Genomic DNA, 27,643 nt, shown 5'->3' with positions numbered 1-27,643 from the left:
ATAAAAGTATATATAAATTACAAGATATGGTTACAGGATATTTAACCAATCCCTGTAGAAGAATTTCCCCAGTTCTACTTTTGGTTGGTGTGCTCAAACTTCAGGATGCAAGGAACATAGATAATATAAATGTAAAGAGCAATCGAAAAATTGAGTAAAAAACTTCTGTCTACAAAATGATTTGATCATTTTTGGGAGAACTTGAATGTGCAGTTTCCCAAATGGTGTTTTTTGCCACAAGGGTTGTTCACCTTCCAACACTTTATTCAGTTCAGTTGTTTTCAGATCACCAGAAATAAAGACTTTTCCAATTACCCTGTAAACTTTTCTAAATGGATACATATAGTTGATACATTTATTATCTTTGTCCCTGCTGAACAGAATCCCCAATTTTCATTACAGGCAGCTGTTGGAATTGATACAATAGTTGCTTATGCTCCAGAGACACTGCTGAAAAATGTATCAACTAATTGTTTCAACTAAATGTTGCAAAATTTTAACAGTTTGGAGTCTGTTCCTGAATTATTGAGCTGCCAGACAAACAGCAGATGATATCACTCCAATTTGCAGTGCAGCAGTAAAGAGTGACTGAAGTTTATCAGAGCACAAGTCGCATGACTGGGGGCACGTGGGAAACTGACAATATGTCTATCCTCATTTCAGATTTCAAAATTAAATATACATTTTTTTATCTGAAAACAACTCAACTGAGAAAAAGTGTTTGGAAGGTTAACAATCACTTTAAATGATACTTTCGATAGTGTCTGACACATATCATAATGAGGCAGTTCTTCTTATAAAACAAGTAAAAATAGCCAGTCACATAGCCAGAAATGTGACTCTAAACTAAAATAAGTATTTTCCACAGTACAGTTATGGGACCTGTTATCCAGAATGCTCAGGACCTGATTCTTTATATAATTAGGATCTTCATACCTTAAGTCTACTAGAAAATTATGTACACGTTAAATAAACCCAATAGGCTGATTTTGTTTTACAATAAACAAGTACAAGGTACTGCTTTATTATTACAGAAAAACAAGAAATAATTTTATCTAAATAATCCAAATTTTAAAAAAAATTGAGTTCATGGGAGATGGTGAGTTTATGGGTAATTTGGAGTTTTCCGGATAACGGGTTTTACAGATAACAGGTCTCATACCTGGACTACCTATTGACCACTTCATGTTGTCTTTTATTAGGCTCAGAGCGCTTCTCATATGAAGATTATATCTGTTTAACATATTTGGCAGTGCTGCTGCAGAATGGGAAAAAGCAATGTCCTCTGGCAAACTTTTTATTTTCTAATTACTGATATCTAAAAGAGGAGACAGAAACTGTCCGCATTTCACCTGAATTCTAGGAACAACTTATTGTTTTGAATAACTACAAGATAAATGGGAAGGGAATCACAATATATTTTTGGTTGCTATGGCCATGGACTTGTTATCCAGAATGCTTGGGACATAGTGTTCATGTAAACACAAAATAAACCCAATGAGCTGGTTGTGCTTTCAATAAGGATTCATTAAATCTGAGTTTGGATCAATTACAAGGTACGGTTTTATTATTACAGAGAATAAATTTAGATTATTAGATTTAGATTATTTGACTATAATGGAGTCTGTGGGAGGAAGTCTTTCCGGGAACTCGGAGATTTCTGGATAAAGGATTTCCAGATAACGGACCCCCCACCTGTATATGCCAAATCATCTTCTCACTAAGAAAGCAGGCTACAGATTTCTAGAGTATAAGCAAAAACATCAATGACAAGCACATGCAAATACAGATTTTAATTTGCCCACAGAAACAATACAATACAATATCTCCTCATAAGTAGCAATTAGCAAAAAGAGTTAGCATAAGACACTATTTAATTAAGTAATCTATACCACGATACATACAAAATAGTATGCTCTTTTGCATTCATAATTAATTAGTATGATTTCAAATCTCTTTAGCCTTCCAATTGCAAGGACAATGTTACCAACGGACTGATGCTTTTGAGACGTTTAAGACACCGTGTTAAGGTACCAATTCAACAGGTAGAGGAGAATGGAGGACTCCTGTACTACTCAAAGTATTTCATACAAATTGTTTTACCTTAATGTTTATTGCTTTATAATAGACGTAACAAAACCTCTCAGCAGTGAATGAGGTTAATGACAGGCAAAGCAGCAGAAAGATGTGTGTTGACTATATGCTGGAGATAAGGATTGGAGAGATTTAAAGGAAGAAGGTATTCTCTATGTAACTGCAAAGGCACTCACCTGATTTCTCAAGGGCTGTGTTTGTGATGGCCGCTCCCTGTGCGCATGGCTCTCCCTGGTTATTGCAGAGGTCCCAGAATCCACATGCACAGATCCACCTGGGGTAGGCTAGAGGATACAAGAGAAATAATTATCTCTGACTTTTTACATCAGAATAATAGTTCAGTTAAGATTACATAAAACAGTGAAAATACAGTAAAATAGTAAATACATAAAAAAGTGAAGCGGTTACCCAGACATAAAAACTGTATAATAAAAGTCATTAAAACAATTAAATTAATCAAAAAAATTTTTTTTCTGAAATATTCATATGTGTTATGAACTTATTTAAAGGGATTCTGTCATGATTTTTATGATGTCATTTTTTATTTGTAAATTACACTGCAAATAGTTCACTCTACAATATAAAATTTAATTCCTGAACCAGAAAGTGTATTTTTTTTTTAGTTGTAATATTGGTGTGTAGGCAGCCATCTCGGGTCATTTTGCCTGGTCATGTGTTTTCAGAATGAGCCAGCACGTTAGGATGGAACTGCTTTCTGGCTACTCAATGTAGCTGAATGTGTCTCAGTGGGACCTGGATTTTACTATTGGGTGCTGTTATCTTGTGTTAGGGAGCTGCTATCTGGTTAGCTTCCCAATGTTCTATTGTTGGCTGAAGTTTATCAAAGCACAAGTCACATGACTTGGGGCAGCTGGGAAATTGACAATATGTCTAGCTCCATGTCAGACTTCAAAATTAAAATCTGTTTGCTCTTTTGAGAAATGGATTCCAGCTGGAGCAGCAGTATTAACTGGTGTGTTTTGAAAAAATTCCCTTGACAGTATTCCTTTAAAGTAAAATTATTCAAAATTCTATTTTATCACATTAGTCAAGCTAAATGAACTTTAATTACACTATATAAATTATTTGAATCTTGCTTCCTTCAGTCTGGGCTTTCAAAATGATAGCAAGCAGGCAGCAGCCATTTTGTGCACACTGTTATTAAGGCAAGCCTTGTGTCATCTCAGAATCTTGTTTGTGCACCAGAATGGGGGACCCGATGTCCATCCCCATGCCCTGGCTACACAATTAAATGGTAAAGAGAATGGGGGAATATGAGGAGAGCAGTGACATCTAAGAAGTGCTGAATGGAAAGTGAAAGTAATTGTATGCCCCGCCTCTATGCCACAGGCATAGAGGAGTGGCAGACAATATTTGATTGACAGCTGAGATTTTTAAATGAGCTTACAGCAGCTATGAATGCTTTAATAAAAAACAGAAATTCGATTTCATGTTTAATTTGAAAAGGACTTTTATTATACAGATTTTTGTATCTGGGTGACACTTTAATGTCCGTCTCTGGTGTTTGTCTGGCAGCTCAGTAATTCAGGTCCAGACTATTAACGGTTACAATTTTGCAACATTTAGTTGATACAATTAGTTGATACATTTTTCAGCAGCATCTCTGGAGCAATAACAACTATTGTATCAATTCCAACAGCTGCCTTTAGTGAAACTCAGGGATTCTGCTCAGCAGGGACAAAGATAACAAATGTCTATCAACTCAATGTATCCATTTAGAACAGTTTACATCCATCAATATCATATTGGTTTCCCTGACTATATGCCTCTTAGCAACCTGCCCAGGATACAGGAATTGCTGCCGCTGGTGGAGGACACAAGGATCCGAACTAGGGGAAGGCAGCAGAAGAGTTATATGCCTGCCTCCTCTGCCTACCTCTGGCTACCTTACGCTTTTAAATCACTCAGAAATGTCATTAGATAATTCACAGATCTTTGGATACATCTATAAATCATTACCTTAAGTTAGCTAAAACTTAAATTAAACATTAAACATAATAGTCTTGTTTTGCCTCCAATTACAATTAATTATATCTTAGCTGGTATAAAGTACAAGGTGCTGTTTAATTATTACAAAGAATAAGAATCATTTTTAAAAAATTGTAATTATTTAATTACAATGGAGTTTATTGGGGGTGGCCTTCCCATAATGTTTTTCCTGATAACTGATCTACAGAGGCAGAAAGAGATCCACTGCCCAGGTGCTGATAAATAATAGATACTAGCACTGTACAGGACTTCTAAAATAGGTCAAAATGATTCGACCTATTTCATCACAGTGACTTTTCTTAATGTAACATACAAACAAAGAATCCCTGTTTGCCACCATTATATATACTGTAAGAAAACTGGGCAGCCACTGATGAATTATGTATAATACCACACATACATTGAGGCAGTTCAGAAATACCACACACATCAAGCTCCAATAATAATCTTATTATCTTTATCTTTTAAAGGAGAAGGAAAGGCTTGCAGCACTTGGGGTGCCAAATGTTAGGCACCCCGAAGTGATTGTATGGACTTACTTGAAACCCCAGGCCGGTGCTTCTATCAGGAGAAAACTGCACCGGCCCGGGGTTATACCAACACCAGGATTTACCAATAATTTTAACAGTATATAACTGGGGATATACAAATCATTTTGGCATACAGCTATTACATGATTAGAGGCTACCCTCATGCCGTGCTTTGTTTTGCATGCCAAAGTTAATTTCACCTACATTTCCATTTATATCCCTTAATAAAGGCATACCAGTGCAGAATAAGAGCTGAATGATTAGCAGCCAATGTTGTCTGCCCAGTTTTATACATTTCTTTGCTATTACAACACAGATTTATCCAATATCCTCACTATATACAAAACAAGGAACATATTCTACAAGAGATATAAAAGTAATATCTTTTGTCTAGAGTTTATCCCTACTCACAATTGGCCTGCCAACCCAGTCGTAAACACAATCAAATGTATATCCTTTTCTTTCAAAAAGCTCTGAGAAAAGTGTACGTAGATAATCGTAATCCGGTTTCTCAAAGAAGTCTAGCCGTCTCACATATCGTAAGTAAGTGGCCATCTCCTCTGAAGACAAAAAAGTAGAAAGGCAAAAAATTAGTATAATCTTCCAACTGTGTTCATATATTTCAGTTTTTTTCATGGGTGCCAGTTATATTGTTACATCAAATGATGATCCCTGTCAGCAATGCAGTACCTACAAACAGAACCTTAAAGTATAGTGGCAAGTGGTATGCAACAAGAAAAGGGACCTGTATTAAGTTCCTACTTAGTGCCAGTAGGATTAAGGCTGTTCTGTTGCCATGGAGATGCCCCGAAGCAAAGCTCTGAAGCTCCAGCCCTCGCTTGCTTTATTCTCAGTGTATACGCAAGCAAATTCTGGCAAATATGCAGCAGCGTTACATCGGTGGAGGGGAAGTGATACAGACAGAAGAATATGGCTGTGGCAAACTATGAAACAGCAGGGATTTTTAACTAAGTGCGTGAGAACGGTAATGATTTTAAAGTTTATTAGGTGGTGTTTCAGGAAAGGGGGTTAAGATGAATATACGACAAAGGTTTTATTTTAAAGAGTTTACCTAATGATTTTCATTTTATAAAAAAGTGCTCTTCATACTAAAACTAATTAAAAAGAATTTGAAAAAATTGCTGGTGAGACAGCTCCAAACATTCATATTCTCTAACACAGATATTAATACATGACTACTGCTATTGCAAATAGTATTCAATGAAATACATTAGCCCACAACAGAAAGGTTTCATTACCTGGAAAGTTCTCACAAAGCACCTCAACAGGGGTGTTCCGTTTTGTATCTCCAATTTTTTGATAACGCTCTTTCAGTGTATCCGCCTTTGAAGGGTAGAAAAGGATTTGAGAATGAGAACATATGGGATTCAAAATTCTTTTCAACATACATATAAAAGTAAAATAGAGTTAAAATGATATTAACATTTTGAACCAAAACTTGACTGTGTCACTTTTACATAGAGTTGGTATTCATTATATAACTAATGATTAGCAGAACACACATTTTTGACACATTTTAAGCAAAACATCTCGGAGACTGTGTAAAATATGAATTAAAAACAGAATGAAATTGAGAAATGCCGTCTTTTTCTGAAAAATATTTATGGAGCCATGTTGTTATAATACTAACAGAATGAGGTTTGGCATTGTCTTGCTGAAATAAGTAAGGCCTTACTGATAAAAAGTCTAAAGGGCTTTCTCCTCTTTAGCCTAGAGCAGGGGTCCCCAACCTTTTTTTACCCATCAGCCACATTCAGTTGTAAAAAGAGTTGGGGAGCAACACAAGAATGAAAAACGTTTCTGGGGGCACAAAATAAGGGCTGTAATTGGCTATTTGCTAGTCCCTTTGTGGACTGGCAGATTATAAGTCTCTGTTTGACAGTAGACCTGGTTTTATGCAACAATAACTTGCCTCCGAGCCAGGAATTCGAAAATAAGCTCCTGCTTTGAGGCCACTGAGAGCAACAGCCAAGGGGTTGGTGAGCAACATGTTGCTCCCGAGCCACGGTTGGGGACCACTGGCCTAGATGGTGCAGTGTCCTTGATTTTCAAATTTTATTAGTCAGACCATGGGGCTGTTTTCCAATTCGCCTTAGTCCATTGTAAATGGACTTGGGCCTAGAAAAGGCATGGTAATTCTGGATCATATTTATTTATAGCTTTTCTTTTCATAGTAGAGTGTTAACTTGCAATTGGGGACGTAACAACAATCTGTATTTGCATACAGTGGTTTTTGGTATTTCTGAGCCCATGAAGTGATCTCTACTACACAAATGTGTGTTTAATGCAGTGCCACCTGGGGGCCTGAAGATCACAGCCATCCAATATTGGTTTTCAGACTTGTCCCTTGTTTACAGTGATTTTTCCTGATTCTCTGAATCTTTAAATTATATTATGTCCTGTAGATGATGGAATCCTCAAATTCTATGCAATTTTACTTTATGTGATGTTATTTTTAAATTGTAGCAATATTTGCCTGTGCAATGCTCTCAGTGCACACAATAATGTCACTGGCTTATTGATAATCAACCTAACTAGTTGTGAAATGATTTGTATAAATAGGGAGTGTGAGATTTTGAATGGGTGACCAGAAGCAAACTAACCTGTTGCCAGGTTAACTAGTTGTGAAATGATTTGTATAAATAGGTAGTGTGAGAATTTGTAGGGTGACCAGAAGCAAACTAACCTGTTGCCAGGTTAACTAGTTGTGAAATGATTTGTATAAATAGGGAGTGTGAGATTTTGTAGGGGTGACCAGAAGCAAACTAACCTGTTGCCACCATGAGTAATGTGAAGCATTGTTTAGAGTAGTGTAAACATCATTACCATGTGGGATGAACTGGATCTCCAAATGCAAGCCAAGTCTAACCCCTAATGTTAGTGTCCATCTTCACTTATAATCTTGTGGATGAATAAAAGCAAATTATTACAATGCTTCAGATTCTAATCTAGAGGAAAGTTTCTAACAGCAGAAGAGATGGTAAAAGTAGGTATTAATCCCAGTGGTTTAGGAATAAGACAGGCAGATGACGTTACTTTTGGCCATCCATTGTATATTTAGCCACACCAATAAAGCATGTCCCATGTGGAAATTGTCCCTGCTAACTGAAAAAGCCTTTCTTGAATAAATTGGACTGCTTGCAGAAACAGATATTCAAAATCTACAGAACCCATGGATTATTTATATATACCTTTAATCCTTGCCATGGCAAACTTCCTCGCAGAAAATACATAAACATGTGCCCCAGAGCCTCTAAGTCATCTCTTCGACTTTGTTCTGGAAAAATAAATATAGTCACTTTAATTCTGCACGTATAGAAGATAAAGTGCTGTAGTCACTTCTCCGTGTAATGCTTCGCTGCAGTTTAACAAACTTCCTGCTGCCAAAATCCCATGCAGTACAGCTTCTAAAGTTTTTGTTGAACCATATGTATAAGGTTACATGTATAAGGTCGGAAGAAATCACTGTTGCTGCTATGTACCAAAACTAGAAAATGATGTAAAGGATTTTCAGATCATCACATTCTAATATATTCTAAAGCAGCAGTAGTTTCATGCCCTAAGCATCAGATTTCATCTGACAACTCCAGCCCAAACCCATCATCCAATGAACAGCCCTTTAAGCATCTTATTTTCTGGAAGTGAAAAAATAAAAGAATCAAAGAAGATCAATTAAAATGTATTCTACAACACCTAGATTACTGTTCTATATTACCTCTGTTTGAGACATCAATGTGTATGTTGTAGCATGTCTTTGTTTAACTTGCTCTGGTTACCTCAGGCATCTATACTAAGAACATTTACAAACCTTTTCCCAGATGAGTATTTATGGACATATATCTAGCTGTTCCCGTCAGACTCTTGTGTTCCCGGTAAGGTATGTGCTTTTTGGTTTCCGGGTCAATATACTCCTTGGCTAGTCCAAAGTCTATGATGTGGATTATATGCTCCTTCTTATTTCCCTGGCGCCCTATAAGAAAGTTCTCTGGCTTAACATCTCTGTATATGAGGTTCTTGGAGTGTACATATTCCATCCTTGAGATCTGCATGTGAAAGATACAACAGTTTCTTGGTCAGGAATTAAGAATAGTTAAAAGGAGAAATAAGGTTGTCAAAAGAAATCAGGGGACTCCATAATTAGTGGCAGAAGTGGTGGGTGTCCAGAACTAAGTAAACAATTCTGCAGTTCATGATTAAGGACTGTAGTTTTTGGCACCCATTTTTTTTTAGTGCAAACACACATTTGTGCTGTACGTCCCAAACAGTTTTTCTCTGCTCACCGATTCCAGCATGAATCAGCACCTTACTCACTTGCTTTGTACAATGGACCGTTAGTCTTTGCAGTAGTTCAGAAAAATAATTTTTTTGTGGTAACATGATACCTTGTTTTGGCTAACAGATGTAAGAATGCAAGCTTTGGAGTAAAAATATAAAATCTCTTAATCAGGCATGAGTGGAAAAAGAAACATAGGCTGGGAAAATGCAATCATAAAGCACTTGTTTATGAAAAACAGTAAAAAAAAAAAAAAAAACTATTTCTGAAAAAAGATTGAATAATCATCCTATGCAGTTTGGTGACAAGCTTAGGTCAATGATGGTTAAACAAATGACATATTTGTTTAAATATGCCATAACGTGTGTCTTTTTAAACCAAACAAACTAGAAGCGGCATCACTACAAAGGACCTAATTTTTCCATACAGATAATATAAGCACGTTTGCTTTAACAACAAATACTTAACGTAGAAGAGCTAACAAATGGTAGAGCTGTTAATTACCAGTTGGATTGCAATCATCAGCACAGTCTTCAATGTGAACGTCCGGTCGCACAGGTCAAACAAATCTTCTAAACTTGGGCCTAAAAGTTCAAGAACCATGGCGTTGTACTTTCCACAAGGTCCAAAGTAAAATACTTGAGGAAGCCCTTCAGCTAGAGTAAAGTTATAGAGGGAAAAAAATTATACAAAGTGCCTCATTAGGTTCCGGTAACAACTTCCCACCCAAATATAAAAATCTTATATTTTATTTACACAGACTAGAGTATATGATTAATGTGTGTGCATTCTCATAGCTCAAACATATAAGGACTCAACGACTAACTTGGAAGATACAAATAACCAACTTGTGCTCATGAGCTTCTGCAAATTGATAATTCTAACTTTTGATGTATTTTTAATATAGATATGGATTATCGAGGACAGCTTTCAAATGCAAAAACCACTTCAATAATCTTTTTTTTAACAATGTCCCATGTTGTACATGTGAATGGGATGGTCAATTGCCTAATGAAAATCTGGTACCATAAAAAGTAGTCAAATTCCCATTTACAACTATTACTTGTATTACGGATTCTATTTTACTGCACACATAGCATATTTTGTAGGACACTGTATGTATGTATGTATGTATGTATGTCTATATCTATATATATATCTTGTATATCTATATTTATATTTCACATATGTGGAATAGAAAATCTAGATGCCAACAATAGATGGGGCCTGTACCTGTATTGCCAAGCTGCTTGTAAAATCGATATTCCAAATGAAGTTGTGGTGCGCGAGACTTGATGGGTTCCTGCAAAGACAATTTTACTCACAAAATTACATTTTACAAAGATACCAGTTACATTTTAAAATGCAGTTATTTTAAGAGGTACATGGTTAAAGATGGCCATAAATGCAAGCGCCTTTTTCCATACAAAACAACCTCAACTTTGAAACTCTATCTTCATATATAAAATCATCATCTTGCTAGGTGTTTGGAATCTGGTGTTTGAAATCAACCATTTATACTACGTTAAGATATGAGCATTAAAGTAATAGTGGCAGTCTACAAAATTCTCTAATTTTACAGAACAAACCCTACAGAATTTTGTTCTCAGATATACTTGAAGCAAGAACTAAAATGTTGAATGTGACATTGTTTTAAATCTTTAAGTAAACCAGTTTTTTTTAAGATTTAAAACAATGTGACATGGCAGGTAGGGAATTCCCTACCAGTCAGTTGAACTAAAGAAGCTACTAGGATGAATGGTAAAATGCTTTTTAAGAAAATGGAGAAAAGTTCACTTGCTTTAGACTTCACTCTACTAGATTCTGTATATCAAGAATTATCAAGAATTGGCTGAATGAAACAGAGAACAAATGCAATTTTAGAAATGGTTATTAAGTAATGTTATTAAGGTGAACTGCTAGTTCTAAAGAAAACACTTTGTGGGCCAATTCAATATGTTGCAGTATAACAGTTAAGCCAGTGTCTTTCGAAAACAGTAAAAAAAAAAACAACAAATCTATAGTTATTTTTAGCCAGTGACACAGAGCAAAGTTCTGAGCGCTATACACAGGAAACGGTTCCTGGTGAATAAATGCAGAAGAGGAAGACAGAGGGGAAAACATATAATCCTAGGGGAATGAACCCTTTACACTTACCAGTTTAATTGCCACATATTCATTGGTGTAAAGATTTTTGCCTGAAAAAGAATGAAGATACAATAAATAATATAATAATATAAGATACAATGTCTTTACACATCATGCACACTCTTCCAGGATTTAATATTTATATATAAAAAATAATTTTACTGTGAACATCACAGGTAAGATTAAAAGCAGGTCTGGTTAACTACAAAATGTCCTTATGTTTGGTTAATGTTTAACTGGCTATACATGGGCAGATAATTAATTGGCACATATATTGGTCTCTCCAAACCAATATCTGACTGAAAATCGTCCAACATCTACTGAGCAGGTTAAAAAACCCAGTGGGGGTCCTAGGTTTATCTAGGATCCCTTTCTGATATGATCAATGGCTAAATTGGGTAATGTAGTAATTTGGTGGGAAGTTTGTGGAAGACATGCGTTTATGTAAGTGTGTGATATTTCATCACAGATTAAGGAATGAAAGAAAAATTGTATTATTCATACAACAAATGTTTTCTTTTAGTTGTAATATTGGTGTGTAGGCAGTCATCTCAAGTAATTTTGCCTGGTCATGTGCTTTCAGAAAGAGCCAGCACTTCACAACATTCAGGTAGGCTATTGTTTCTCCTACTCAATGTAATTTAATAAGTCGTGACTCAGATTAGCCGGACTTGGATATTTACTATTGAGTGCTGTTCTCATATCTACTATGGGCAATCAAGCAGGCAGAAAGCAGTTCGGGGAGATTGTCGCCCCGCAGAAGAGGCGGTTAGTCACCAGGCGACTATATCTCCCCGAATCTGCCCGTCTGCCCTTAGCCTTAGGGTTGAGATACACTGGCAGATTCTGGGAGATTTAGTCGCCTGGCGACTAATCACCTCTTCTTCTGGACAACAATCTCCCCAAACTGCCTTTGCTTGCCTTCCAGTCCCCTATATTGAAAAGTTGCCTGCGCTAAAGCACACGCGCCGCTCCGTTTTCCGAAGTCGTGCAAAGTGTCCTTGTGGGGCAACTTCAGGCGACTTCGGAAAACGAAGCGTCGCGTGTGCTTTAGCGCAGGCGACTTTTCATTATAGCAGATCGGAAGACACGCGAAGGCATTGACGCCCAGAGGAAGAGGCGATTAGTCGCCAGGCGACTAAATCTCCCCGAATCTGCCCGTGTGTCTCAACCCTTAGCAATGCAGGTATAAGGGAACTGTTATCTGGTTACCTTCTCATTGTTCTGCTGAGAGGCTTCTGGGGGTGATATCACTTCATCATTGCAACGATAAAGAGTGACTGAAGTTTATCAGAGCACAAGTCACATGATTGAGTGCACCTGGGAAACGAACAAGTCTAGCCCCATGTAAAAAAACAAAACATTTTTTCTCATACAGTGAGAGGAGAGCACTCCGAGATAGCAATATGCTGTGACTGTGTTTATTATAGACTACTGCATGACATGTTTCGGGTCTTACATACCCTTTTTCACACCAATCGGGACCGAAACATCGGGCACAGACACAAAGTAATAATAAAGAAATTGGCTTTTACAACAGGGAGTGCTGGTCTCAGAATAATTGGCATATATATAATATGGTGTGAAAAAGGGTATGTAAGACCCGAAATAATAATTGGCGTATACATAATTACCCCTCCCTTTGCTGAAACCATTTGCCTTGGAGTGCGGATACTCATTTGGAAGGATAGATATATATATATAGATATAGATATAGATATAGATATAGATATAGATATATATATATATATATATATATATATATAGATATAGATATATATATATATATATAAAAGAGAGAATGTTCACATAGTCTGCACTTAAATTTGATGTGTTTAATGACAAAAACATGGCATACAGCTTAGGGCAAATTTTTGAAATTACCACAACATACTGTAATTAAGTAGCATGATAAAAGTTGAATGAGATTAACAGTGAATATAGGTCCCGGCATATACATTGGCAGTACCATAGCACGGAAAAAAAAAATCTTACATATGGGTAGTAGATACAATTCAAATAGTTATTGGAGAGACTGCTCCAATTCACACCAGAGGTACCATATGTTATGAAACGTTATTTGGATCCAGGTCTGTCTGGTGAGGATAGTTGCCATCCAGTGCAGAGCTATATTCTTAAAGGGATACGGTCATGGGAAAAAAAAATTTTTTCAAAATGAATCAGTTAATAGTGCTGCTCCAGCAGAATTCTGCACTGAAATCCATTTCTCAAAAGAGCAAACAGATTTTTTTACATTCAATTTTGAAATATGACATGGGGCTAGACATAGTCAATTTTACCAGCTGCCCCAAGTCATGTGACTTGTGCTCTGATAAACTTCAATCACTCTTTACTGCTGTACTGCAAGTTGGAGTGATATCACCCCCCTCCCTTCCCCCCCCCCAGCAACCAAACAAAAGAACAATGGGAAGGTGACCAGATAACAGCTCCCTAACACAAGATAACAGCTGCCTGGTAGATTTAAGAAAAACACTCAATAGTAAAAACCCATGTCCCACTGAGACACATTCAGTTACATTGAGAAGGAAAAACAGCAGCCTGCCAGAAAGCATTTCTCTCCTAAAGTGCAAGCACAAGTCACATGACCAGGGGCAGCTGGGAAATTGACAAAATGTCTAGCCCCATGTCAGATTTCAAAATTGAATATAAAAAAATCTGTTTGCTCTTTTGAGAAATGTATTTCAGTGCAGAATTCTGCTGGAGTAGCAACTGATGCGTTTTGAAAAAAAAACATGTATTCCGATGACAGGATCCCTTTAATCAGCCTGCACTTTTAAAGATGTAGCACCATTTCTAGAAGGCATGTGATTTTTAGTCAAAATATCTGCTGTTTTTCTTGTAAAGCTTGGCCATAGAAGTAACAATTACGATCTTTCTTGGAAAAGATCTTTCCAAGAAAGAATGTTTGTTTCAATACACGTGTGAAGCGAAATCGTCAGATATACAGGTAGAAACAATAGAATTCTACTTCTATCTGACGATTCAATACTAACAATGGCCAATGTTTGGGTGCCTTCAAGGGCAGTGACCGATATCCAAGTCTTCTGCAGATTTCGGTAGGCTCTTTTCCCACCATACACGCACCGAATATCGTATGAAAATTAGTTTCATACAATATTATCTATGCGTCTATGGCCATCTTAAGTATTTTAAGTACCACTGAACTACTAACTGAACACTGTAGATCTGATATATCTGGATATTCCGTGTCCAGGCAAACAAGAAGGCTGATGCCAGTGTAGGGGCTGGGTTTTTTTCTGCAGGACAAGTATCAGCCCTATGTGGCATTAGCAACAATCACAATCATAGGACTGAATAATTAGAGATTGCATTTTTTAGTACATAACATGCACCACCATAACGTCACTGGTCTAAAACACAGCCTAAAAGAAATAAATAGTTCCCTCCCAAAAAAAACTTATCTTGTTACCACATTCAATCAGGGTTGTGTAAATCGGTCACAATCAAAAATGCCCAGTTAAAGGTATGTATTTGCTACACACTTATCACACAGCTTTATAAATACACAGTGTATTTTACACAGTGTAGCATGGAGTTAAAGCTGTGATGTATGCTGTATTTGGATTCCACTTTTTTAACATCTCAGCAAATACATCTAAGTAAATACAGCCCTTGTTCCGCAATTAAGCAAGATTGCAACATTGATATTTGCAAATCTGGTATGAATATATATTGTATAATGTTGCATTGAACATAAGAGACCAGTGGGACTTTATTTAGACATCAGAATCAATTTAATCTTCCCTGAATTGCATATGGTTAGGCACATAAAGATATGTTACAGATGCATACTTCCCAACATTTTGGAAATAGAAAGAGGGAGAATTTTTGACCATGCCCATTTTTGTGACCACACCCCCTAATTTCCATGTTCCTTTTACACAATTTGGCAGGTTATAAAAGTTTGAACACATCTCTATAGTGTTATTACAGTTTTGCTAATGAAGGTGAATTGCCCTTTAAGAGACCTGCTTATCTTAGTTACAATTGTTTCTTTGCTTATCTTAAATTGTTACAACTGTATATAAGTGCACTTGCCACATGTTCTGGGCTTTCTGCCAAAAGCCAATTAAGTTAGAAACATTGTATGTTTTTCTGGCTGTTCAGTGCAGGAGATCAAAGAGAAAGTCGGGACATTTCAGTCACAATCCAGGACTGCCGGTTGAGCTGTCAACATTGGGACTGTCCCGCGAAAAACTGGACAGTTGGGAGGCATGCAGGTGAGTGAAATCACAAAATGCAATGTCTTGTAAAGCTGGCATCAGAGCTGTTTCTCTGAAATCTGCTCCATGTATCTCCACCCAAACCAACAGTGGCACAACAGAAATCAGATTTGAGCAGAGGCACTGATTTTTGGCCTGAGAAACAGCCCCATCTGGCACTTGCCTAAACCAGAGCTGGCAAAACACTTGTCAGATCTGCACTGCAAGCTCTAACAGTAGCTGTCAGACACAGTAAAAATAGACACAGCAACTATCACAGCAATCAAATGTACTAGAAAGTGTATGGACTGTTTAAAAGTATTCATACTGTCCAGTGGTGGCTGCAATATCATGCCCCTTTCAGATTTCCCCTAGGATTGCATAAATGTCACATATTATGCAAAAGGTACCGGAGTAAATAAATAACACATTTTTAACTATTATTGTACTTGTTATCCACCACCCATATCACCTATGAAAACAGGTAACTGCCCAATTAAACTTTTCTTGCTGTATAACCCAACAAAGATTCAGCTCATGGACAGATTACTGGACATTCTTCTAAAGCAGGGGTCCCCAAAATTTTTCACCCTTGAGCAAAATTTAGATGTCAAAAGATCTAGATCTTCTTCGGGGCGACTAATCTCCCCAAACTGCCTCCTGAGGCAACTTTGTAGAGTGAAGCGCACCGATTGCCATCCCGCCGGCGATTTACATTCTAGCCAGCAGGAGGCAGTTTGGGGAGATTAGTCACCCCAAAGAACAAGATTTGTTGCAGGGCGAACAAGTAGTAGTGCCTCCAACTAATGTCTGGATGGTGTAAGCCATTATGCTGCATGCAAAAGCAACCTAGAGCTTTCCATATTAAAAAATGTGTCCTTTAGATTAATATTGCTGTGGAAAGGAGCGAGAGTTGACTTAACTGTTGACTCAAAAAAGCACAGCTCTGTGAAAATTTAGTCAGCCAATTAACAAATTCTCTTCAACTAAAACATTGGTTGGTGTGACACCAGGAAGGTGGTTGATTGGAAAAATTCATTCCTGGGAGAGGGGGAGAACACACAATTATATAGCAGAAAAAAAAAAAATCATCTGTATGGAAAGACTTCTAAGTTCTATGTCTCTTTCCCTCTCTCTGCAGCCTGTGTTTATAAGTTTAGTTATAAATCAAATCTTTAAAGGGACAGTATAGCACCCTTTTGCAATGTGCTCAATGAATTCTGCTTGTGCGGAACATCCTTTTTTTTTGCCTATTGTAAAAACAAAGTACAGTGTAATTTAGAAATAAATAATGACAGATAATTAAATAATGACAGAACCCCTTTAAGCGATATATATCTCACATTCCATTTCGCTTATGCTGTATACAAGCTCATGTTGGGTGTAAAAACAATATATGCGAGTTAATCTTGAGCGCTCATGTGTGCTCAAGGGTCTCACTCGGTCCACTCCATGAGCGCTCACTTGCACTATCACCTTTTTTTAAAAATAATCAAAGCTGACAAAGCTCGGTATTGAGCATATTATATTGTGATACAAATTATTATTATTTATGGACATTTTAAATGATAACTAAACCCTCCATGCACAGCACTGCATTGTCCCTGCATTTATTACTTAAAGGCATACTGTCACCAGACTTCTGAACTGAAATTCATTTTTCAAATGATCAGATTTTTTATATTTAATTTTGAAATCTGCCATGGGGCTAGACATATTGTCAGTTTCCCAGGTGCCCCTAGTCATGTGACTTGTGTCTTCAGTCACGCTTTACTGCTGCAATGCAAGTTGGAGTGATATCATCCCCCTCCCTTCTTCCCCTAGCAGCCCATCAGCATAACAATCGGAAGGTAACCAGATAACAGCTCCTTGGTAGATATAAGCACAGCACTCTGAATGTGTCAGCGGGACCTGGATTTTACTAGTTACATTGAGTAGGAGAAACAACAGCCTGACAGAAAGCAGTTCCATCCTAATGTGCTGGCTCTTCCTGAAAGCACATGACCAGGCAAAATGGCCTGAGATGGCTGCCTACACACCAATATTACAATTAAAAAAAAATACTCTTCTTGCTTCAGGAATGGTGAAGGGCGAAGTTAGCATAAGCCAATGCAGCTGCTGAGTTATATGGAGTGCTGAGAGACCCTTGAGCACACAGGAGTGGGTGAGGTTGAATTCTTCATACTCTCCTTTTCCAGCGTCGATCATAGCAACTTGGGGGCACCCCTGGGTATAAGTCACTGGTGTTCGCTATTGAATATTAGCATCACATATACTGTATACCCATTCATGTTGGACTGAAATTGAGATATATATAACTAAAAGTAAAAAGTCATGATATCTTATTCTAAGTCAGTGATCCCCAAACAGTGGCTCACGAGCAACATGTTGCTCATCAACTGCTTGGATGTTGCTCCCAGTGGCCTCAAAGCAGGGGCTTATTTTTGTATTCCAGGCAAGTTTTGGTTGCATAAAAACCACATGTACTGCCAAACAGAACCTCCTGTAGGCTGCAGGCCACATAGGGACTTCAAATACCCAATCAGAAGAGGAGGTTACTGCTAGCATAGGGACTGATTTTCGGCCTATGTATTTCAGCAGGACGATTTTAGCCCCTGCGTGACACTAGCCTATGACTCTCTTCCATTCTCAAGGATTTCTTTAGACTTTTTTTTAAGGTTTTAAAATTTTTTTTACCACCAACATGAATGAAAATGAATTCATGAGCACCATATTACGTTTCTGGTGTGCATATAAAAGTAGATAAACTGTGATCACAACCATAATATTTATTATGTTTCATTTTTATTACTATTATTTTCATTATAAGGTAGACTTGCCAGTCAAATTTTAATTAGGACAATAACATTGTAAAGCAGCAATAATAGTCAGCACTGATAATTGGTGGTATATATTTTGCCAAACAACTTATACTTATGTTAGGTTGAACTTGGTGTTGAGACTGCTGGTATAATTGGTATGTAATAACCCCACTGACATATGTGAGTGTGCAATTCTGAGAGAAACCGTTAGAGCAATTCAGAGGTAATAAAATCTCCAAATAAATATAAAATATCTTCATTAAGGTTTTGGATAATCCGAATTAAAGGAACAATAAGACCAAAAAATTAAAGTGTTTTAAAGTAATATATAATACAATAATATTTTGCCCTGCGCCGATACAACTGGTGTATTTGCTTCAGATAATTTATATAAACAAGCTGCTGTGTATCCATGGGGGCAGACATTCAAAGCTGAAAAAGGAGAAAATGCACAGGATACACAGCAGATAACAGATAAGCTCTGTAGTATACAATGGGATTCTTCAGAACGTATCTGTTATCTACTATGTATCCTGTGCTTGAATGGTTGCCCCCACTGCTAGATAGCAGCTTGTTTATATAAACTATAGTAGTGTTTCTGAAGCAAATGCACCCGTTTTACCAGTGCAGGGCAACACTACATTATATTGTCATTACTTTAAAGCACTTTAATGTTTAGACGTTACTGTTCCTTTAATTACAGATATGGGATTCCTTATCCAGAAACTCATTATACTGAAAGCGCCAACTTATGGGAAGCCCATGCCTCACAGAGTATATTTTAAACAAATAATCCTAGTTGTTAAAAACAATTTCCTTTTTCACTGTAATAAGAAAACAGTATGTTGTACTTGATAGTAATAAAGCTGCATGAATTCATATAGGTGACAAAACAACCCTGTTGGGTTAATTTAATGTTTAAAGCATTTTTAGCAGACTTAAAAAAGAGTAGTTTGCCTTTAAGTTGAATTTTAATGTGTTATGAAATGGCCAGTGCATAACTATTTTTCATATTTATAGTTTAATGATTTGCTTTTCTCTGATTTTCAGCTTTGCTGACCCCAGCATTGTTTTGTAAGGCTACAGTTTTAATTTGTTACTTTTTATTATTTTGATTCAGGCCCTCTCCTGTTCCTATTCCAGTCTTTCAGGCTGGTTGTTAAGGTCAGCCGGACCCTAGCAACCAGAGCTGCTGAAATGCCAAGCTGCTGAACATAAGGCAACATAATTCAAAGGCCACAAATTGTCTCAGAATAGCATGCTCTACGTCATAATAAAAGGTACAGTTGAACAACCCTCTGAATTTCTTCAATAAAGACCCCTTATCCAGAACATTACAGGTCCCAAGCATTCTGGGAAAACATACCTGTATAATGTATTATATTATGAACATAAACTGGACACTGTATTCCAAACATCTGCCCACTGCTTACATTTTCTAAGATTACAATTGCATTCCACCATTTGTAATGCATTTTATATTCTCAGTTTTGAAATGGTGTGAACAATAGAACAGGAAGGTGTGCCTTTGTCACTTACCAAGTCGTAACTCCCCAAAGTTTCCACAGCCAATCTTCTTCCCAACTCTGAAGTTGGGCCCCACCATGAGGACCCCTGAGGAGGTGGTTGAACTAGAAGGCCGGGAGCTATGGCCAGTCCGCACAGGTAAAGCCTTTGCTGGCCTAGGCCTGTCATCCTTCTCCCTATTGTTAGGGTCCATGTTCCTTTACCATAAGAGCCTGGCACAGGGGGGCCCCTGAAACGTTCAGGGGCGCCGACCTCAAGCAGTCGCCAATTTAATATCAAACAATAAAAGAAAAAGAGCTGAGAGACCCAGGGGCCCAATGTTTGCTTCACGTCACCATACAGGGCTTTCACAAGACCATTTCACAGCAATTACATCAAGTCTCCTAATTTCCGATGAAAAAACGAAGCCAACCTAAAGGGCAAAAAGGATAGAAACCGTTACAATTCCAGTGATTTGTTTTTAGAATCAGCACTTCACGGTACCGGGCCAAGTAGCTAATGGGCCCAAGGCAAAAGCCGCCCTCGTTTCCCCGCCCCCCCAGCGCGCGCGCACACGGAAGCGAGAGAGAAGTGACGAGCTGGGAGTGGAGCGGGGAGAGTGACGAGGGAGGTGGCGGGGACTGTCGAGAGAGCCCAATGAATGATTCATTTCACAATCATAACGAAACAGAATCAAAGTAAAAAAATGTTAAGTGGTGTCGCTTGTTGTATACATCCGCATCAAAATGGACATGTAAAAAAATTACTTCAAAGGTGCTCTAGTGTAAGACTGAGAAGCAGCACTAATAAATGTCTCACCTCATATCTTACTCCAACTGGCCTCCCCACATACAGCTTCAGCCCCTTCTTAGGTGGCCTAGCCCCTCAGTAAAGGAGGCCATAGACGCAAAGATCCTCTCATTTGGCGACAACACCAAACGAGCCGATCTTTCCCCTATATGCCACTAACGGGCATGGCTATATCGGGGGTAATCTGAACATTTGGCCCTATGAGAGCGCAATGGGCTCCGGCAGGATCGGTTGGGAGAAAATCAAACCTGTCCGATCGACCAAGCAACCGATCTCTGCCGGACGAAAAATGTCGGGACTCTCCACACACGGTCCGAAAATAGGGTTGCCACCCGGCCAGTATTTTACCGGCCTAGCCGGGAAAACAAATGCCATAGCCGGGGCCGGTATTACAAATTTACCGGCAATGTAGCTGCCGGTAAATTTGTAATACCCTTAAAAAGACCCCCTCGGCCAGCCCCCAATCCCCTGTAAACTTACCTTGTCCTTTGGTTCCTGTCCTGGCCGTGCCGTGGCCCCGCCCTTTGTGGCACAACCACCCCGCCCCCTTTGAATCACACCACGCCCCCTTTGTGTACGTGCCCCCGCCAGCCGGAATTTTTTTTTGGCAAAAGGTGGCAACCCTATCCGAAAATCGTAGGAATCCTCGATTTGTAAGATAGGATCTTTGCGTCTATGGCCACCTGGAGACTGATCTATAGCTCCTTTCGAAACAAATGGCAAATAGGTATTCCTAATATAGACAACAAGGCATGGAAAGATGCTCTAGAAAATGTGAAATACAGATGAACATGTAATATACTGATCATCTTATAAAGATCATTAGTGTATTAAATAGCATAGACACCTACTAAGGGTCAAAGTCAATTTTCGAACTAAAAAACTTTGAATTCCAAAGTAATTTTTGGGCACTTCGACCATTGAATAGGCCAAATTCGACTTCAATTCAAATTGGAAAAAATTCAAATATTCGACCATTCAGAAATCGAAGTACTGTCTCTTTAAAAAACCTTGACTCCGAAACTACGCCACCATAAACCTGCCGAATTGCTATGTTAGCCTATGGGGACCTCTTAGAACCAATAGCCAACTGTAAGGATTCGCCTTCGTGTTCCTTCCAGCGCAGGCGCGCTCATCGGGGAACCGATGCGCGTCGGCGCGCGGTGTTGGACGCCGGCGACGGTCGCGGACGCATGGGCGCCGGCGACAGACGCCAATGACGGACGCACTGACGTCAGCTGTGCGACGCCAGCGTGATGATGCTAGTTTGGCGCCAAATAGCTCTATTTAATCTCAATCTGTACTCTGACTCTTTGCCTGGTTATTAGGTTATTTGACTGAACCCCTAGCATTGTATACTACTGATCTTCTGTGTTTGACCTCAGCCTGTTTCCGGATTGTCTTATTGCCGCCTGACCTGATCTTCTTGCCTGACTACGATTACGATACTTCGCTGCCTGCCCTCGACTTCGGCCTGTTTGACTTCGCTTCTGCCTGAACCCTCTGTACTTCGCTTGGTCAGTCTCATTGGCTACTCGTCACTTCACTTCCCCCTGTTCCACTCCAGGTGGGTTAGTGTTGTGCGAGGCGCTTGTGGGTTCGCATTCTGCTAAATCCTGCTCCTTCTTCGTTGGATCAGAAGGTAAGCCTGACAGTATAACCAGGCCATGGATCCAACCGAAGGGGCTTCCCCATTTGCTGTCCTGACGCAACAGCTGTCGTCCTTGACCCAAGCCGTTCGAGAGCTTCAGAGCGGTTACGCTCAGATACAGGAGCACATCAGAGTACATCCTCCGGCTGTTAATCCTTCCTCCGCTACAGCATCTTCTTCCTCCGCTCCAGCTGAAGTACAAGTAATCACTTCTGAGATTTCGGAGCCGAAAGTCGCCTTCCCTGAGAAGTTTGCTGGTGACCGGAAGTTATTTCGCAACTTTAGAAGCAGCTGCAAACTACTATTTTCTCTTAAGCCCCACACCTATCCAAATGAACAGACACGAGTGGGGGTTGTTATCTCCTTCCTGACCGGCGAGCCCCAGACTTGGGCCTTCCGCCTGTTGGATCGGCAAAGTCCTGTTTTGGCCACAGTGGACTCGTTCTTTGATGCCATGGCTGTGGTCTATGATGATCCACACAGAACCTCCACTGCCGAAGCCGCCCTGCATGCCTTGAGACAAGGTACTCGTCCTGTCGAGGACTATACTCTGGAGTTTCGTCAGTGGGCAGAGGATACTGAATGGAATCCCGCAGCTCTGAAGAACCGCTACCGCCTGGGTCTTTCGGCTGAGCTGAAAAATGAGTTGGCCCGTACAGGCATCCCTGACACCTTGGAGGAACTTATCCATACCTCCATTCAGTTGGATCAAAGACTCAGAGAACGTAGGGAGGAGGAAAAGGCTGAAAAGGCTGGTCTTGTATCTCCTACTTGGCTCTTACCTTCTGCTCCACCTCCTATCCGTATGCCTCCTATGATGACATCTACAGTTCCTACTGCTACTATCAGTGCTGCCCCAGAGCCGATGCAGATTGGAGCCATTAAGTCCGCATTAACCCCTGAAGAGCGCCTCAGACGTCGCAGGCTTAATCTTTGCTTGTACTTTGGTCAAGCGGGTCATCTTCTTCGGAATTGTCCAACCCGTCCCTTGGGTAAGGAGACTTTTGGAAGAGACTTTAATGGTTGCAACTTTTCTGTGTCCTTACTGACAATCTCTCTGTCCTTGCAGTGGGGAGACAAGGTGGTGGAACTACAAGCAATACTTGACTCCGGGGCAAGTGGGTGCTTCTTGGACCGCGAAGTTGCCCTTCAGTTCCAAATCCCTCTTCAATCGAAGAAGAACCCTATAGCACTTCGTGTGGCGGATGGTTCCCTAATCACTTCGGGTCCTGTGGTTCAAGAGACTGCTGCACTGTTTGTGGTGATTAATAAAATTCATGCGGAAGTAATGAATTTCGATGTGGATTTGTCTCCTTTATTCCTTATCATTTTGGGGTTACCCTGGTTACAGAGACATAATCCTTCTATCAATTGGGCCACTGGTGGTGTAACATTTTCTTCGAAATTTTGCCTTTCTAAATGTTTACTTGAGAATTCGTCTTCTTCAATTAAAGTATGTTCTCTTTCTCCTTCCTCTGAAATTCTTGATCTACTCCCTCTGGCGTATTGGGAATTTGCTGATGTTTTCAACAAGAAGGGAGCCGATAGGCTACCTCCCCATCGAATCTATGATTGTCCCATTAATCTTCTCCCAGGAGCTCAAATTCCTTTCGGACGCATTTATCCTTTAACAGAGCCTGAACTCTTGGAATTACGCACTTATTTGGATGAAAATCTTGCCAAGGGATTTATCCGACAATCTTCTTCTCCTGCCGGAGCTGGGATTTTCTTCGTTGAAAAAAAAGACCATTCCTTGAGACCTTGTATTGATTATAGAGACTTAAATAAGATCACGGTCAAAAATCGTTACCCTCTTCCTCTCATTCCGGAGCTGTTCCAACGATTTAAGGAGGCCAAGATTTTCTCTAAACTTGATCTACGAGGGGCTTACAACTTGGTTAGAATTCGGGAAGGGGATGAATGGAAGACGGCATTCCGTACCCGTTATGGTCATTTTGAATATCTCGTTATGCCGTTCGGACTTTGTAATGCTCCCGCTACGTTTCAGCATTTTGTCAACGATGTTTTTCGAGACTTTCTTGATATTTTCGTCATCATTTATTTGGACGATATTTTAATTTTCTCTAGTTCCTTGGAAGAGCATAGAATGCATGTTAAGAAAGTTCTTGCCCGTCTCCGTACTCATCAGCTCTATGCCAAGGTTGAGAAGTGCGTATTCGAACAGACATCTGTAGACTTTTTGGGGTTTTTTATTTCTCCTATAGGAATTCAAATGGATTCCAAGAAGATCTCCGCAATTATTGATTGGCCTGTTCCCTCTTCTAAGAAAGCGGTTCAACGTTTCATTGGATTCGCAAATTTCTATAGAAAATTTATAAAGAATTTCTCTCAAATTATTTTACCGATTACTGAACTCACACGCTGTAATCAAAAATTTTCTTGGTCACCACAGGCTCAGATAGCTTTTGAGAAGTTGAAGAAACTCTTTACGTCGGCTCCAATTCTTCGCCATCCAGACTTGGCTCTTCCATTTACGTTAGAGGTCGACGCTTCAGAAAATGCTGTGGGCGCTGTTTTATCACAAAGGTCTGGAATTCAAGAAGAACTCCATCCAGTCGCCTTCTTTTCACGTAAATTGGCCAAGTGCGAATGTAACTACGACGTGGCGGATCGTGAATTACTCGCTATTAAATTAGCATTAGAAGAGTGGAGGTATCTCCTCGAGGGTTCCAAACACCCAATTCTCATTTTCACTGATCATAGGAATTTGGAATACCTACGTTCCGCCAAAAGATTAAAACCTAGACAAGCAAGGTGGGCCCTTTTCTTCATGCGATTTAATTTTCACCTTACTTACCGGCCCGGATCCAAGAATGTCAAGGCGGATGCCCTATCCCGCATGTTTTCCTCTGAGGATGAGACTCTCTCTTCTCCCGAGACAATTCTAAATTCAAATAACTTTCTTTTGTTGCAATCTGTTCTTGTGAATCAAATTAAGGATGCATCTAAAACCGTTTGTGAACCTTCTTTAGTACCCAAAGAAGGGTTTCTTCTTCATGAGGGGAAAATCTTTGTTCCTGAACAAATGCGTTTGGAAGTTCTCAAAAACATTCATGACGCTAAACTGGCGGGTCATCCAGGTATTAAGAAAACTATTGTTTCTGCTAAAAGACTATTTTGGTGGCCTGGGATGACTAAGGACTGTTTGAAATTTGTCTCTTCGTGTGAAGTTTGTACCAGATTCAAAGATTCTCATGTTCGTCCTATTGGCCTTCTCCAACCCCTTCCAGTTCCTTCTCGCCCTTGGGGTTCGGTGTCTATGGACTTCATTTCTGACTTACCACTCTCCTGTGATTGCTCCACTATTGTTGTCTTCATTGACCGCTTGACCAAGATGGCTCATTTTAAATCTTTGCCTGGACTTCCTTCTGCCTCTGAGACGGCGGATTGTTTCATCAAGGAAGTAGTAAGACTTCACGGTCTTCCCGATGAGGTAGTATCCGATCGTGGTCCACAGTTTACATCTCAGTTCTGGAAAGCCTTATGTGGTGCTCTTAAGATTTCTGTGTCGCTTTCATCAGCTTTTCATCCTCAAACCAATGGCCAGACGGAGCGAACTAATCAGACGCATGGGCGCCGGCGCCGGACGCCAATGACGGACGCACTGACGTCAGCTGTGCGACGCCAGCGTGATGATGCTAGTTTGGCGCCAAATAGCTCTATTTAATCTCAATCTGTACTCTGACTCTTTGCCTGGTTATTAGGTTATTTGACTGAACCCCTAGCATTGTATACTACTGATCTTCTGTGTTTGACCTCAGCCTGTTTCCGGATTGTCTTATTGCCGCCTGACCTGATCTTCTTGCCTGACTACGATTACGATACTTCGCTGCCTGCCCTCGACTTCGGCCTGTTTGACTTCGCTTCTGCCTGAACCCTCTGTACTTCGCTTGGTCAGTCTCATTGGCTACTCGTCACTTCACTTCCCCCTGTTCCACTCCAGGTGGGTTAGTGTTGTGCGAGGCGCTTGTGGGTTCGCATTCTGCTAAATCCTGCTCCTTCTTCGTTGGATCAGACGGTAAGCCTGACAGCCAACATTTGGCTACGTTTTTAGAAATCAAAGTAAAATCGTTTGATCGATCGATTAAATTGTTCGAATCGAAGGATTTAATCAATCGATCAAACAATTTTAGTTCGATCGCATATGGCCATATTCGTTCAAAAAAAACCTTCGACTTTGACTTCGAAAATTGTACTACTGCAAATTTCGAAGTCTTTTCACTTCGAAATTCGACCCTTAGTAAATGTGCCCCCTAGTATTTATAAAACCCTTATAAAAAAAACAGAACAGTTTGTGATTTGTTTACATGCTGCTATACTAGGGTTGCCACGTGTTCGGTTTTGACCAGAACAGTTCGGTTTTTGTAAGGCCTGTTTGGGTCTGAACTTTCTGTTCGGTTTTCAACCTTATGAAACCGGAACAATAATCTGGCCAATAATGTACAATAATGTACATGAAAAGCATTTAAATACTAAGATACTCACCTTTCTTATTAATACAGACAGAAAAAAAAGCAAATCAATCATAAATAAGAATGTTTTTTTTCTAAATTAGCATTGCTGTATTTCAGAGCTTTCTGGATAACTGATTTCTTAATAATAGATCTCATACCTGTAATTAAAGGATTGGGCTCAATCATCAATCAGAATATAGATAGAGATAGGGGTGCCACCTAAAATTAGGGATGCATTTTCTTTTTTTATCAGACTGATTACCTTTACCAACATAGGCATGTCATATAAAATGTACTTTCACTTTGATATGTATTCCTCAATGGCCCTCCTTATCAATACATTCCTTGTTTTCCAACTAACCCATGCATCATGCCTCCAAAAGCAATTTTGAATATCTGCACTGATTAAAGAGTTAGTTAATCTGGGTGGTCCTTTCTTATATAAACTGCACCTGCTTCCTTATGGACTGCTGTAAAACAGCAGTTACTTCTTCACTATTAAAAATACAGGTATGTGAACCCTTATCCAGAAAGCTCTGCATTACGAGAAGGCCATCTCCCATAGACTCCATTTTAAGCAAATGATTGTAATTTTTGAAAATTATTTCCTTTCTCTCTGTATTAATAAAACAATATAATAAACCCCTGTACTTGATCTCATCTAAGCTGCACAAATCCATATTGGTGGCTAAACATTGGGTTTATTTAATGTTTGAATGATTTTTAGCAGATTTTAGGTTTGGTGATATAAATTATGGGAGGATTCCCTATTTGGAAAACCCCAGGTCCCAACTATATCTTTACTGGCATTTAAAGATCCTGCCCTAGGGCAAATTCTATTTTTTACAAGCAAAAATATGAACGCATAGGATTACTCAGAGACCAACATTTTAGATATTTTATGAAACAAAACACAGCCTCTGCTTGGTGCGTCTCTACTATATATAAACTTTTCCAATCATAACCCCAAAAACAAATATTTCTCTTTGAGACAACAGCAAGTGAGTTTGTATGTTATGACTGCTGACATTTTAGTAGCCCTCCAAGCAGCCAAACTAA

The 27,643-nt window shown here is 39.2% G+C and overlaps 1 protein-coding gene across 4 annotated transcripts in view; it reads right to left on the bottom strand.

The window, feature by feature from the left end:
- Positions 1-20,237, bottom strand: part of csnk1g1.S (casein kinase 1 gamma 1 S homeolog) — a 37,527-nt gene extending 17,290 nt beyond the window's left edge. For 2 of the 4 annotated variants that reach the window (XM_041587588.1, XM_018254211.2), the window contains exons 1-9: positions 19,682-20,236; positions 11,086-11,126; positions 10,162-10,231; positions 9,433-9,584; positions 8,464-8,698; positions 7,847-7,932; positions 5,894-5,978; positions 5,046-5,194; positions 2,271-2,378 (exon numbers count right to left, since the gene is read on the bottom strand). In XM_041587588.1, the coding sequence (XP_041443522.1) occupies positions 2,271-2,378; positions 5,046-5,194; positions 5,894-5,978; positions 7,847-7,932; positions 8,464-8,698; positions 9,433-9,584; positions 10,162-10,231; positions 11,086-11,126; positions 19,682-19,862 (1,107 nt within the window). In that variant the 5' untranslated portion in view covers positions 19,863-20,236. 4 annotated transcript variants of the gene reach the window in all.
- Positions 20,238-27,643: the final 7,406 nt, after the last annotated feature.

This window comes from Xenopus laevis, chromosome 3S (genome assembly GCF_017654675.1).
Source record: "Xenopus laevis strain J_2021 chromosome 3S, Xenopus_laevis_v10.1, whole genome shotgun sequence".
NCBI lineage: Eukaryota > Metazoa > Chordata > Amphibia > Anura > Pipidae > Xenopus > Xenopus laevis.
The sequence above is the reverse complement of the archived record's forward strand: the minus strand, read 5'-3'. Positions and strand labels throughout refer to the sequence as shown.